We start from the raw sequence: 14,634 nt of genomic DNA on the forward strand, positions 1-14,634 counted from the left end.
ATTTATTAAACAGTTTACGAGCTCCGCAGCACTGGGAGGCTGTTTATAACAATAATACCATTTGATTTCAGAAGTTCCGATGGTCGTAAATCGTTTAATAAACACATTCTGGTTCGAATTCCCGACTGCGAGTCGAGAATGAATCCAATTGTACTATCGAATCCCTCTATCTAAAAATGTAATTTATTTTTGTATATGTACATATGTTCAGTATAGCTAGAAGTGTGTCGATTTGCACAAATTAGTTACAGATTTTTTTTTGTAATCCTCACCATACCGACTAGTTTTATACGCACCATCTCTAGAGACTTTATACATACCATCGCTGGAGCGCTTATACATGCCATCCCTGGAAAGTTTGTTTACAAGGTGTGACTGCCATCTGTTGAGTAGTGTGGTAACTATGTGTGGTGGCAGGTGGACGCTGATAGTGTATCACACCTCTTGAAATGTAGTCTGGCAGGTGGAGGGTGTCACGGGTTCAAAATGGTCTCAGGGTCTTGCTTAAACAATAATAGTATGGATTCGTACAAATTACTGGACTTATCTGGCTCAGACTCTGAAAATGAAGTCATACATTTCGCTCCAATGCCTGACAACCCTCCACCCCAAAGAAAGAAGAGATTGAAAAGGTGATGTAATTTTGCTGTTTATTAAAGTTTAGGGATTATTTCTTAAAATAAAAATAATTGATGAATCCATAATTATTTTTAAGAGGTGACTAGCTAGAGTTCAATGTCTAAATGAACTATACCTATGGTTCACTGCTGATCTCTGGTGCTCAGGTGCTGGTTCAGTGTTATGTTTCAAGACAGTTTTGTGTAGCTAGACAGGCTTGAATTATTTTTACTTCAGGTAAATGTAAAATTTTAGTTAAAAGCATCATTTAACTGGAATTTGGAACTGAAATAAGTTTCTTTTTTTCAACTTTCATAACCCAGCCCCAAAATGGACATATACTGTGGTATCAGACCAGTGATAGTGAGGGGTATAGACTACTTGTATTGTGTAGTATTGTAAAGGATATGTTGGTATGTAATTCACATTATTTATGAAAACCAAGGTAATCCCAAGCTAACCTTTGGATTAGTATAATGATATAATTAGTATAATATCATTAGCATAATGATATATACTAATTTGTATTTATACAATATACATTTGAACATGTTACAGTGGAGCATTAGTTGGTATATACAATTATATAAAGTCACTAAATATAATACTCAAAATGTTTTGAGCATAATGAAATGATTAGATAATATGTATACAGGGTGATTGGGTGGGGGCGCTACTTGCATGTGGGTCCAAGTTGTGCTACACTAAACAGATATAAAATTAAGTTACAACCTACACAGTTCAAAATTAGTGTAAAAACAATTTTATAGTTGTGTGAGACAGTGACTGATGGCAGTCAGGTGTGTATTTTGAGGCCAGATTTTCTATCCCTAGGTTACCTCTACTAAGGATACCTCTTGTATCCTCTGCTAAGCAACATATCCCCTCAAATACAGTAATTATATAGGTTAAGCAAGGTATTATACAATATTGAATGGCTAAGGAAGCAAAATTTGCAAAATTTGAGGTTGGATAATGCCTACTCACATCATCAAACTGCTATAGCATTGATATATTTTTCTCACTTAAAAATTACACTTGCCTGGCACACACACCATGAAGCCACTCATCAATTAATAATTAGAGAAATGCAGAAGATGCACAGTGACCATAATGCAGCAGCTGCAACATCAGGATCACTGCGTTGGTGCAAGAATTCAACCAAGTATAAACAACTTATTTTCATGAAAGGGAAAATAGAAACACATAAGTACACTTCAAATCAAATCAAATCAAATCAAATGTTTATTCAGATAAAAATACATACATACAAGATGAGTTACAAACATAATGTTGGATTTCTAGAAAGAGATAGTACACACTATGCCTAAAGCCACTAATACGCACAGCATTTCGGCCAAGTCTAGCTGGCAGGTAAGCTGGCAACTTAAATCACATCAGACTTGGATACTCAAGCACTTGGGAAATAGTCCTACAGATTCTTGAAGATAAGAGAAAATGTCAGCACTATAGAGAAATGCCCAACAGACCACTGAAACATCTAACACAGTGCAGAGTTACAAACGAAATAAGATTTTAACTGAGATTTAACAATGTAAATGATGCTAAACACAAGGAATATAATCTCTATGAAGCCAACATACGAGTCATAAATACTTATCCACTGCCTAAGTAAGACAGAAATTACTAACATTTAATGGGCCACCCAGAGGCTTAGGGCCTGTGTAAGAACATCCCTGCCAACAAAAAAAAAAAGTTAATAATTGTGAGCAGTGTAGTTCTTTTAAATATCACAAACTTGTATAATGAGCAAATGTCAAATATCTTGCAAGAAAATCCAGTTCTCAATGACATTGAGAGAAAAGTTGAGGTAAACACCTCACTACAGAGGTAGGTCCCTCACAACGCAGCCACAAAGACACACACGCCTCCTTCTCTGACAAGGTACAACTGTCCTCTAACCCAGAGGACGGAGAGAGGCTTAACATTCTCTTCCATATACAGTTCGCCGTACTTGCAACAATGGCAGTTGAAAAATAACATTGAAATAATAAAAGTAAAACAAACTGACAATAAATACAAATAAAAACCAGACATTATAACTTTATGTAATGTTATATTTATTTAATTTATTTATTTATATATTCAAGAGTTCTTACATTCTCGTAAAGCCAATAGCGTTTCGGATAGGTCCTTAATCTTAATTTTCCCTGGGGTGCGACTTGTCAATTGTTTAACAACCAGGTACAGTACCTATTCACTGCTGGGTGAACAAAGTTGTTCATTAGGCTATCATTATTTTAATTTAGTTCAGTCCAAATAGTTTTTGTATATAAGTGTTGCTTTCCTGTTTGACTATATGAGGCTTGTATGAATTTTTTTTTATATCTTAATTTGGAATTCTGGTTATAGTTCTTGGTCTTCTATATTCATCCATGTTTCTGTGATCACAATAATATCTACAGTATTGTATCTGCACACATGTGCACTTGATTTATCTGTTTTATTTCTAATGCTCCTACTATTTGTGTAGTTTATGTAGTATAGATTTTATGTTCATTATTCTGTTATCATTATCAGATCAAGAATACTTAAAAAATGTTAACTTGTCTTTATTTCCAAAATCTACTTTCCAAGTATGGATGTCATATTTACAACAGTGTTAATAGCATTTGTTTATTTTGCACACATTTAAGAGTCGCAAAACTTCTGTATTGTCTTATTTCAGGTTAAGAGCTCGCCCAATCACAGGTCATTTAAAGCTCTACTGTACAGTAATGTATATGAAGTACTGTACCATACTTGTTTTCTCTAGAAGATGATCTGAAATTGTTTTTATAATGCACCTGTCTAAACCCAGGTGATATTAACATTTGTATAGCCAGTGCAGTGTTAATTGTCCCCAAATTTATTAGCAAGCAATGCTAATAAAGGTACTGTACATATATATTGTAAATTTATTTATGATGGTACAATGCAGATGCAACTGACAACCTTAATCATTAAATCATTATGGATGGAAAGGTGGTGGTTGAAAGAGGGAATCCATAATTGCAAAAATTCGTCTTGAATACAAGTAGTACAGTATTTGTACTTTTAAAATACAAAACAGACAAGTTTTTCTGACTTCCCAACCATGGCCTGGCCCAGGCTTGTCTTGTGACAACTTGATCTGAAAGGATGTTGCTTGGAGAGGCACACAGGATCTTGTAGTCTATTTTGCTTCATTCCTTATTCAAAATCTCAGATCTAGGTTCGATTCCTGGGTGAGACAGAATTGGCTAGGCACATTTCTTATTACCTAATGCCTCTGTTTGCCTAGCAGTAAATAGGTACCTGGGAGTTAAGCAACTGTTGTGGGATTGCATCCTGGAAAGGGACAAAAGTTAGACCTTGAGGGGTGGGGGGCACGACACAAGCCTAAAGTACAAATATACACAGGCTTATTATAATTATATCCATTACAGCTCGACTTGTCCATCACACCCTACAAAAGTTTGTCCAGTTCTCTTGAAAACATCTTGTGTTTTGCCAATAGTATATCGTATACTGTACTAGATAGGAGGAGCTTGCAGAGCCTTGGCCATGTGATGCCCAAGTGTTCTATAATTGTGCCTATGGCACCTCTATACTTCAGTGGGTAAATTTTGCCTTTCTTACCATATCTTTCACTCTAGTGATTTAAATTGTCATTTTGTTCTGAATATTTTTGATTTGGCATTCCATTTATATATTATGTGATATATATCTTGTTTTGTACCATGTCTATGCATGCAGTATATGCTCTCTAAATTTATTCTATTTCAGAAATCTTTCCTGCTTTGAAAGGGGTTATTAAGTACAGTACAGTATACAGTACTCATTGTGGAAAAACTCGAGTGATTTGAAATATGAGAGCATTGTGGTGGCAGACTTTATTTTAAAGGTTCTCATAATCTAGCTCATAATGTTCCTGGCTGGTGCTATATTTGCTTGGTTATGCTTACTAAATGTTAGGTTGTCAGTCATCATTATTCTCTGATCTTTTCACGTGTTTCGTGTGTAAGTTCGTAATTTTGATCATATCTATTTGGAATTTGTCACTGTTGGAAACAATGTTATTTTGTGATATCAGTTGGAAGACTTTATTTCAACCCGTTCTCGCAAATTTAATAAGTCAATATTGACTTATTAGTTGCGTGCATAGGTGACATACTAAACATAATAGTTTCCCTTGAAAAGCTTCATAGAAAACACCGACCTTACCTAACCTACTTAGTATGTTAAAATAAGCATCTTATAGCTTCGTAATTACAATTGTTACTTAACCTATTATAGGTATAGGTTAGGTAATAATTGTAATTACGAAGCAATAAGATGCTTATCTTAACATACTAAGTAGGTTAGGTAAGGTCGGTGTTTTCTATGAAGCTTTTCAAGGGAAACTATTATGTTAAGTATGTCACCTATGCACATATTTAATATATTTATATATGTTTGTAGTCATTTATTGAGGTACTTTTCATGCAGATTTTATCATCCACAAAGGATGACACGACAATGTGGAATGTATTTTGGTCTGTGTCTGATAACACGTAACTGTAACTGTGCCCGTAACACGAACTGCCAAGTTCCCATTACTACCGGGTGAAAATTGGTTAACATTTAAGAATCTACACCCAGGGTTTGATCCCAGGTCAAATTGCTCACTCACATCAATTGGATGAGGTAGATATCCCATAAGCCACAACGGCACTCCTTTGTATCTACAAGTTTTGCATTTTATTTGAAGAGGTTATACATCATATAGGTAACATAACCTAGTAGCCTCATAAAATGCAGTAGCTGTAAGGTTATTATGTTACTGTGAGGTACATTGCGTACTAGATTATTTCGTGGTGTTGGAAGAAGAGCCCCGAACCATGACCTGGTGTACTCCTGCCAGCCAAGCCTCTAGTAAAATTCTTTTTCATTTATTAACGTAGAAGCGGCGTCCTGAAGTATTTGAGCCGGTGTCAGGGACGAGTCGCTTTCTTCCCGCAGGTTCTATATTGGAACCCATTTAATACGGAAATAAACTTGTAACCTCCCTCAGGCTCGGGCCGAGTCGTTCCTTCCATCACAGAGTGGGTCGCATAGTTTCAAAGCGTTATATGACAAAGAGTGCTGGGAAGACGGGATACCACGAGCGTAGCTCTCATCCTGTGACTACACTTAGGTAATTAGGTAATTATGTAGCATAATCACACGGGCACCAGCAGTATAAACCAACCTTCCAGGATGGTACTGCCGTAAAGCGGCCGGTGTGAATGTCGGGGAATTAATTAAGGCATTGAACGACACGTTTATTCTTTACTTAAAATAGCGTACATTTGAGAAATAGGGAAAGAACAGAAGAGGGAAAACGTTACGTGGGAAATTGAAAAATATATTATTCTTAATTTCAGTTTCTTCCGCGTGAACATAATTGCAAAATATGTATTTTCTGTCTAAACATCTGGACGCTCATTTTCCCGATATCGGGGAAATTTTAGTGCAGTAACTCTGCTCTGCAGTTATTTGTATTTAATGTATTGATAGAATATGCTACGAAATTCTACGAATTTCATTCAATCTAACGAGTATATTATTTGTGGTGTTGGCAGACGGGAGCGTGATCTTCTGCGAGTGTCGCCTAGTCAGGTGGACGAGGAGTCAGGGCGGTGGTGTGGGTGTGTGGGCGTGGGCGTGGGTGCTCACGGCTGTCACTCGTGGATAGCCAGTCCCGGGGAGGCTGTTCGATCCGCACTATTGTTGTTAGCACTCACAGGCCTCTCCCTGCTTACCTGGCTCGCGCTTCACCTTCAGGCTCGACTGGACGCAACTCAACACTTCATTACAACAGGTCAGTGTCTTCTCTATCTTTTCCTTGTGTTTAGCTATATAGGTATGGACTAGAGCCGGAGCTGCATACTTCAGGATTGGTCTGACATAAGTGGTATACGAGGTCCAAAACGATGCCTTTCGCAAGTTTCTAAAGGCAGTTCTTATGTTGGCCGATCTAGCATATGCCGCTGATGACATCCTTTTGATGTGGGCTTCTGGGGGACAGTGTGTGTGTCTGTCTGTCGTCTATGTCTCTGTCTGTCTCTCTCCCAGTGTATATATCTCTTCTTCTCCCTCTCCCTGTCTGTGTGTGTGTCTCTCTCTCTGAAAATCTTAACACATAAGTGCCGACGTCAATCCTCCAGCCGTCAGGGATCAGCGTAGAAATTACAGGCTGCGGCGTAATGAGGTGCGGGTATTACAGGCTGTGATGGTGGTTTAGACAAGCGTATAGATTACAGGCTGTGATGGTTTAGTTTCATTTTCCTAGTGGATACTTACGCATAACCGAATCACGTCTTTTGTTGTGATTATTCGTGCATCAAATGAATGTATCTTTCAATGATACAAAAAATTAATATAATTAACAACCCATCCTCCGAATTGACAGTACGGTTTAATACTAAGTGTAATAAGTACATTTCCTGACTGCTATACATAGTACATAATTGCACTTATGGGGCTGTTACATTTACCTCCCCATTTATTCTCATTGTTTTCTGTTAAGACACTCAGAATTTTAGGATGAATTTTTCAAGCTCAATTTCCTATACACAAGTTTTAAATATCAGGAATTTCTTTTTCAGTTTTATTAAACAATAGAGATTTTATACAAAATTTGAAAATATCCTGAGTTACTTTACAATTTATTGATATATTTTAGTTTTGTTTTATTAGTTTTATAAAACTGTAATATCAGTATAGCTATAGGCTAAGTACTAATTGTAATTAAGAAGCAATAAAATGCTTATCTTCAAACACTATGAAGGTTAGGTAAGGTCGTGTTTTTCTATTCAGCTTTTCAGGTAAACTCAAACATTCACAGTATATTTGACAGTACAGTTTAATACTAAGTGAAAATAAGTATAATTCCTGACTGTTATGAAAAGTACATAATTGCACTTGTGCTGTTACATTTACCGCCACATTTTTGGAGGACGGGCTGATAATTAATAAGGAGATCCGGCATGTTTAGCAACTCTATCTAATATTACATTATGTCGATCAAATAGAACGCCTGTCAAAGGGGTGTAAGCCAGACGCTTGGGGCTAGTCTCATTAAACTTTGCAGGGTAATAGGTGGGTGTGGCTGGGGGGAGACACAGTCATAGGTGGGTCGGGCAGTCGGCCACATTGTCTCCTTGAACAGAATTTACTATGGAAGATCATAAATTATTTGTTAATGTGTACTGAAGACTTGTAGTTACATATAATATATGTGTGTGTGTGTATGGAGGGTGATGCAGGTATGGCAACGGGCGGGGAGAGTGTTGGGGTTGAGTTTAAGAACTGCCTCGTATGGGCCAACAGGCCTTCTGCTGCAGGCGATGAGTCACAATAACATGGCTAAAGTAAGTTGACCAGACCACACACTAGAAGGTGAAGGGAGGACGACGTTTCGGTCCGTCTTGGACCATTCTCAAGTCGATTGTCCCTTCACCTTCTAGTGTGTGGTCTGGTCAACAGGCCTTCTGCTGTTTCATTTATTGTTGTATTTAGACTGGACTTGTCTTGTTCACAGGTAGGAGGTGTACTGGTGTGTCCTGCCCCCCACCTTCTCTCTCTCTCTCCTGGGAAGGCCAGCAGTGTGTGTGTTGACTCTCTGGTGTGGTGTCTGTGCCACAGCGCTACCAGATCCTCCCTGTGTCGTGTTGAGGAGGCTGTGGCAGCGTCTCCTCCAGGCGTGGTTCCCGCCGCCGCCGTGCTGGCCAGCGGCTCCTCTCAGCCTCGTCTGGTTGAAATTGAAATTGAAATAAGTTTATTGAGGTAAAATACACACAAAGGGATGAGGTAGCTCAAGCTATTCTCACCCCGTTTCGTCATGTTTGTAGTTTAATAGTAAGGTAATTTGCGGAATGTTGCGAGAAGTCTGTTGATGCGATTTTGTCTTTGATATCGAAATGTTTCTAATGTTTTTAACAGCTCTCACTCACTCACTCTAATATAATGTATGTGGGTTTACCCAGCACGCTTTTATTGTATTAGGGTTTTCACCGTAAGTAACTTTCGTAAGTTATATACGTAAGGGTTAAGGTAAATAACTTTGGTAAGGGTTCGTAAAGGTATCTGGTTAGGCAAAACAGTTGCAGTCTTCACGGAGTGGTATACACACAGAGGTGACAGTTTACCACGGGTGTAACTGGCGAAGTTACAACCCTGTAAACTGTAAACCCTTTTCCTTCAGTACTCAGTGTTGAGTACTGAAGGAAAACTTCCCGTATTGGGACCCTACTGAACAATAATTTCGCCGACCTTCGTACACAACGAATTACTTACTATTCTGCAAATGTATATCATCACCAGTTGGGTCATGATATTGCTTTTTCTCGGGGCTTCTAAGATCTGAAGTCATCATCATCTTTGAAGACAAGTACCCTTATGGCATCGAGGCCTTCCTCAACCTTAAGTACCCTAAGCAGGCGACGAGTCACAATAACGTGGCTGAAGTATGTTGACCAGACCACACACTAGAAGGTGAAGGGACGACGACGTTTCGGTCCGTCCTGGACCATTTTCGACCATTGACTGTTGCCAGCTGATATCTGGCAACACCTAATTTTCTGGACTTGGACCCTTCCATGTGCCGTCATCAAGTTCCACCCGCAGCATATCTTTAGTACACGTTAATTAGCTCTCCGGGTCCGTCTTGGCTACACTCTTGTTTCCTCTGACCCCGTCATATCCGGTCCCGCGTGTGATGTTGTTGTTATAGATTCAGCAACTCGGAACAAGTTCCAAGTAGCACGGGCTATGGTGAGCCCGTAGTGGACTTACCTGGCACGGGAGCGGGGCAAGCAGCACGGGCTATGGTGAGCCCGTAGTGGACTTACCTGGCACGGGAGCGGGGCAAGCAGCACGGGCTATGGTGAGCCCGTAGTGGACTTACCTGGCACAGGAGCGGGGCAAGCAGCACGGGCTATGGTGAGCCCGTAGTGGACTTACCTGGCACAGGAGCGGGGCAAGTAGCACGGGCTATGGTGAGCCCGTAGTGGACTTACCTGGCACAGGAGCGGGGCAAGTAGCACGGGCTATGGTGAGCCCGTAGTGGACTTACCTGGCACAGGAGCGGGGCAAGTAGCACGGGCTATGGTGAGCCCGTAGTGGACTTACCTGGCACAGGAGCGGTGCTGAATGATGATAGTCCCCGCGTGTGAGAGCCTCACCAGTGCCTATTTTCCCTCTTGGCTCCCCATTTCCCATCTTCCCATCTCAAGAGATTCCCTCGCATTTCCTATTTTCCCATTCCATCTCCCTTCTTCACTTACCTTCTGGTTACCTTGTGATCGTTTCCGGGGCTTAGCGTCCCAGCGGCCCGGTCCTCGACCAGGTTTCAAACACTATTTTCCCTTCCATTTCCCCCCTCTTCCGTTCCTGTCTCCATTTTCCATCTCCCCCCCAACCCCCGCCGACCTCACCCTCGTGGTCCTCCTCCCCCACCCCCCCCCCCTCCCCACGGACTGGTCGTGTTGACTGGGCTCGACCAATCACAGTAGCCCGGGGCGCTAACGACCTTCTAGCTCACACAAGAGACCAGGGGCTAGATTCACGCAAGCACTTACGAACCTGTACATCTTTTCTCAATCTTTGGCGGCTTTGTTTCCAATTATTAAACAGTTAATGAGCTCCGAAGCACCAGGAGGCTGTTTATAACAATAACAACAGTTGATTGGCAAGTTTTCATGCTTGTAAACTGTTTAATAAATGTAACCAAAGCCGCCAAAGATTGAGGAAAGATGTACACGTTCGTAAGTACTTGCGTAAGTGCTTTAGTGAATCTGACCCCAGGATAAAACACTAAGGGGGGTGACCTCGTAAACATTACCAGACTACGGGCGGCGTAAGTGTCCATTATGTCTTTTTCAGCTTGAGGCTCGCTAGGCTTGTTAGAATATGGCGTGAGCTACGGCAGGGGAGGGTCCAGGGGCAGCAGTAAGCCAGGGGAGGCAAGGGGGAGGGGTGTCTAGGGGGCAGCAGTAAGCTAGGGGAGGCTTAAGCCAGGCAGGGAAGGTGGAGACGGTTGAGGGGAGTGACGCAATAGGGGAGGGGTGTAGGTAGGGGGCAAGACCTCCACTCTCTGTTATTGTCGAGTGTGAGAGGGGAGGGGGGCCGGCAAGGGTGAGGGAGGGGGAGCTGGGGTTAGGAAGGGGGGTTATGGGGGTAAGGATTTAGGGGGGGGAGGGGGTTAGACGGGTAGAGCAACAATTTTCCGGCTGCCGGCCTGTTTTTCCCATTACCTAAGTGGCTGTACACTGCCACTTGATTGGTCGACCCATTTACGCACTGTTGCAGGTGCAGAGGGAGTTACGGGCGCGCGCGCGTGCTCACCTATATGGGGTTTTGAAGGGCGAGCTTCAGCTCCTGGGCCACTTGGGTTGTGTCGCATGCAATTTTAAATGTTACTATGGTGTTGGCCACCATTGACAGAGAAGTCTGTCAAGATCAAGGGCCCCAAGACTATTCAACACTTTCCAAACCAGCTCGTATCTCCTAAGGTTTCTCAACGTCATGTTGTTGTTGTTATAGATTCAGCTACTCGGAACAAGTTCCAAGTAGCACGGGCTATGGTGAGCCCGTAACTTACCTGGCACAGGAGCGGGGCAAGTAGCACAGGCTATGGTTAGCCCGTAGTGGACTTACCTAGCACAGGAGCGGGGCAAGTAGCACGGGCTATGGTGAGCCCGTAGTGGACTTACCTGGCACAGGAGCGGAGTCCCAACGTCAAGAAAACGGTCAATTTAAAGTGTCCTCTCCTAACCTACCAGAGGACCCACAACAGAAAACGGGACATAGTACGTCACTTTCCGCCAGCCGATGCCATTTTCTAGCACGACAATTTTTGACCTTAGGTAACGCCTACGATGGAAATGCGACGTACTATGTAAGAGGACAGATTGGTGTAAACATAAGGGGCATAACTTATATGTAAGCCTGGTACCTGATCAACCAGGCTGTGACTCATACGTCAGGCTGCGAGCAGCTGCGTCCAACAGCCTGGTTGACCAGTCCAGCAACCAGGAGGCCTGGTCGACGACCGGGCCGCGGGGTCGCTGAGCCCCGGAATCACCTCAAGGTATAACTAGCTGGTCTCTCACGGTATTCAAAAGATACCTTAACACCTCCAAACAATACCTTGTTAACGTAACTGTGATTCATACGCCACAATGCGAGCAGCGGCGTCTAACAGCCTAGTTGATCAGACCACCAACCAGGAAGGCTAAGCAGAGACCGGGCCGCGAGGACATTGATCCTCGAAACCATCTCGAGGGGTAGGTACCCTCTGCAGACAAGCTTGAGTAATTTGTGTGTCGTGGTCATGCCTTTCTAGCTTCTGCTTTCCTCCAGTCACATAAGGTGTAGTTCCCTTTTGAGAAGTCTCATTATACCGGGGCCAGGAGCTAGCACACGACACCAGAGTCTTTATAATAACCAACTGTTCTGGACAGACGATAGTCATATGTATGATTCTACATAAGCCCCATAATACATGTATGTAGTATGCTGTGTATCATGCGATATGTTGTGTATCATGTGGGTGTGTATCATGTGGTTGTGTATCAACCACCACTTGCATCACCACCACCTACATCATCATCATCACTTACAGCCAGAGCATCACCACCACCACCACCATCACCATCACCATCACCATCACCATCACCATCACCATCACCACCACCACCACCACCACCACCACCACCACCACCACCACCACCACCATCACCACCACCACCACCACCATCACCATCACCATCACCATCACCATCACCACCACCACCACCACCACCACCACCACCACCACCACCACCACCACCACCATCACCACCCCCACCCCCACCACCGGTGGGAAGGGACCTGTGTGTCCTTGGCCCACCACCTGTCATGGTGGGGGTGGTGGGGGCGAGGACTATGTGCCCTCTGCCTCTGGAGTGTTGACAAACCCGTACATGCTGGGGGGGGGGGGCACGTGTTTTTTTTTTAGGCTTGTAGTGCCATTGTATACGGGTGGGGCGTTGGTTTGTGTAGTGGGGTGGTCGCTACGGCGAGTACTATGGCTTTAGTCGACATTACTGTCGACATTACTACCACCACTACTACCACCACTACTATCACCACCATCACCACTAACAGTCCTTCATCTAGGCACCTCTCTCACTTTGTTTTCTGTCCTTAAGGTACTCCTTTACACAGTTCAGTGTCTTGATAAGTTATCCTAGCCCCCCTCCCCCTTCTCTCCCTCTATCTCCCCCCCTCCGTCCCTCTCACCCATTTTGAACACATGAGGAACTCCCGTTCCGGCTAGATTTTCTCTTCCAGCTTACCCCTTTTAATGGGTAAGAGTATGGTTTCCCTCCCGTTTTCCATTACATTAATATTATAATGTTCTAGCACTCTCATTCCTAAAGGAACTACAGATGGAGAATAGTATGAGAGTGGGGTAAAGCTGCAGTTAAGATTTGTGGTGTGTGAGTCTCTCTCTCTCCGCTATAGTGAGGGGACAGGCCACTGCAGGTCTAGAGGCAACTTAAGTGAAGTTAGAGGCAACTTAAGTGAAGTTAGAGGCAACTTAAGTGAAGTAAAAGATATAGAATCATTCCTCCGTTCCTTCCCAGTCTATACCATTGTTTGCAGATTCGTGCCACTGTCGGCACTTCCACCACTACCACCCTCAGTGCCACTTCCACCACTACCACCCTCAGTGCCACTGCCACCACTACCACCCTCAGTGCCACTGCCACCACTACCACCCTCAGTGCCACTGCCACCACTACCACCCTCAGTGCCATTGCCACCACTACCACCCTCAGTACCACTGCCACCACTACCACCCTCAGTGCCACTGCCACCACTACCACCCTCAGTGCCACTGCCACCACTACCACCCTCAGTGCCACTGCCACCACTACCACCCTCAGTGCCACTGCCACCACTACCACCCTCAGTGCCACTGCCACCACTACCACCCTCAGTGCCACTGCCACCACTACCACCCTCAGTGCCACTTCCACCCTCAGTGCCACTGCCACCACTGCCACCCTCAGTGCCACTTCCACCCTCAGTGCCACTGCCACCACTACCACCCTCAGTGCCACTGCCACCACTACCACCCTCAGTGCCACTTCCACCCTCAGTGCCACTTCCACCACTGCCACCCTCAGTGCCACTGCCACCACTACCACCCTCAGTGCCACTGCCACCACTACCACCCTCAGTGCCACTTCCACCCTCAGTGCCACTTCCACCACTGCCACCACTACCACCCTCAGTGCCACTTCCACCCTCAGTGCCACTTCCACCACTACCACCCTCAGTGCCACTTCCACCCTCAGTGCCACTTCCACCACTACCACCCTCAGTGCCACTTCCACCCTCAGTGCCACTTCCACCCTCAGTGCCACTTCCACCACTACCACCCTCAGTGCCACTTCCACCCTCAGTGCCACTTCCACCACTACCACCCTCAGTGCCACTGCCACCACTACCACCCTCAGTGCCACTTCCACCCTCAGTGCCACTTCCACCACTGCCACCCTCAGTGCCACTGCCACCACTACCACCCTCAGTGCCACTGCCACCACTACCACCCTCAGTGCCACTTCCACCCTCAGTGCCACTGCCACCACTACCACCCTCGGTGCCAGCACCGCCGGCACTCTATTGTAAACGTGGAGAGGCCTCTGGAGGATTGATTGATTGATAAAGATGAAGCCACCCAAGAGGTGGCACAGGCATGAATAGCCCGTAAGTGGTGGCCCTTTTGAGTCATTACCAGTATCAAGAGCTGATACTGGAGATCTGTGGAGGTGCGACTGCACCCTGCGTGACGGGAGATGTCTCCCGTCCTCTGGAGGATGAGAGGACAACTTGTACAGTGGCGTGACCGCGGTCTCCAGGACAGCCGTAGCTGGCGGGGACCTCAGCCAGCTGGTCTGGCGGACCTCAGCCAGCTGGTCTGGCGGACCTCAGCCAGCTGGTCTGGCGGACCTCAGCCAG

The 14,634-nt window shown here is 44.4% G+C and overlaps 1 protein-coding gene across 2 annotated transcripts in view; it reads left to right on the forward strand.

The window, feature by feature from the left end:
* Positions 1-382: 382 nt before the first annotated feature.
* LOC123760312 (EF-hand calcium-binding domain-containing protein 14) overlaps positions 383-14,634 on the forward strand; it is a 166,768-nt gene continuing 152,516 nt past the window's right edge. The window contains exons 1-2 of one of the 2 annotated variants that reach the window (XM_069338347.1): positions 383-632; positions 6,204-6,442. In XM_069338347.1, the coding sequence (XP_069194448.1) occupies positions 487-632; positions 6,204-6,442 (385 nt within the window). In that variant the 5' untranslated portion in view covers positions 383-486. The remainder of the gene's footprint in view (positions 633-6,203; positions 6,443-14,634) is intronic. The other variant, XM_069338346.1, reaches the window with a different exon arrangement.

This window comes from Procambarus clarkii, chromosome 39, assembly GCF_040958095.1.
Source record: "Procambarus clarkii isolate CNS0578487 chromosome 39, FALCON_Pclarkii_2.0, whole genome shotgun sequence".
Taxonomy (NCBI): Eukaryota; Metazoa; Arthropoda; class Malacostraca; order Decapoda; family Cambaridae; genus Procambarus; species Procambarus clarkii.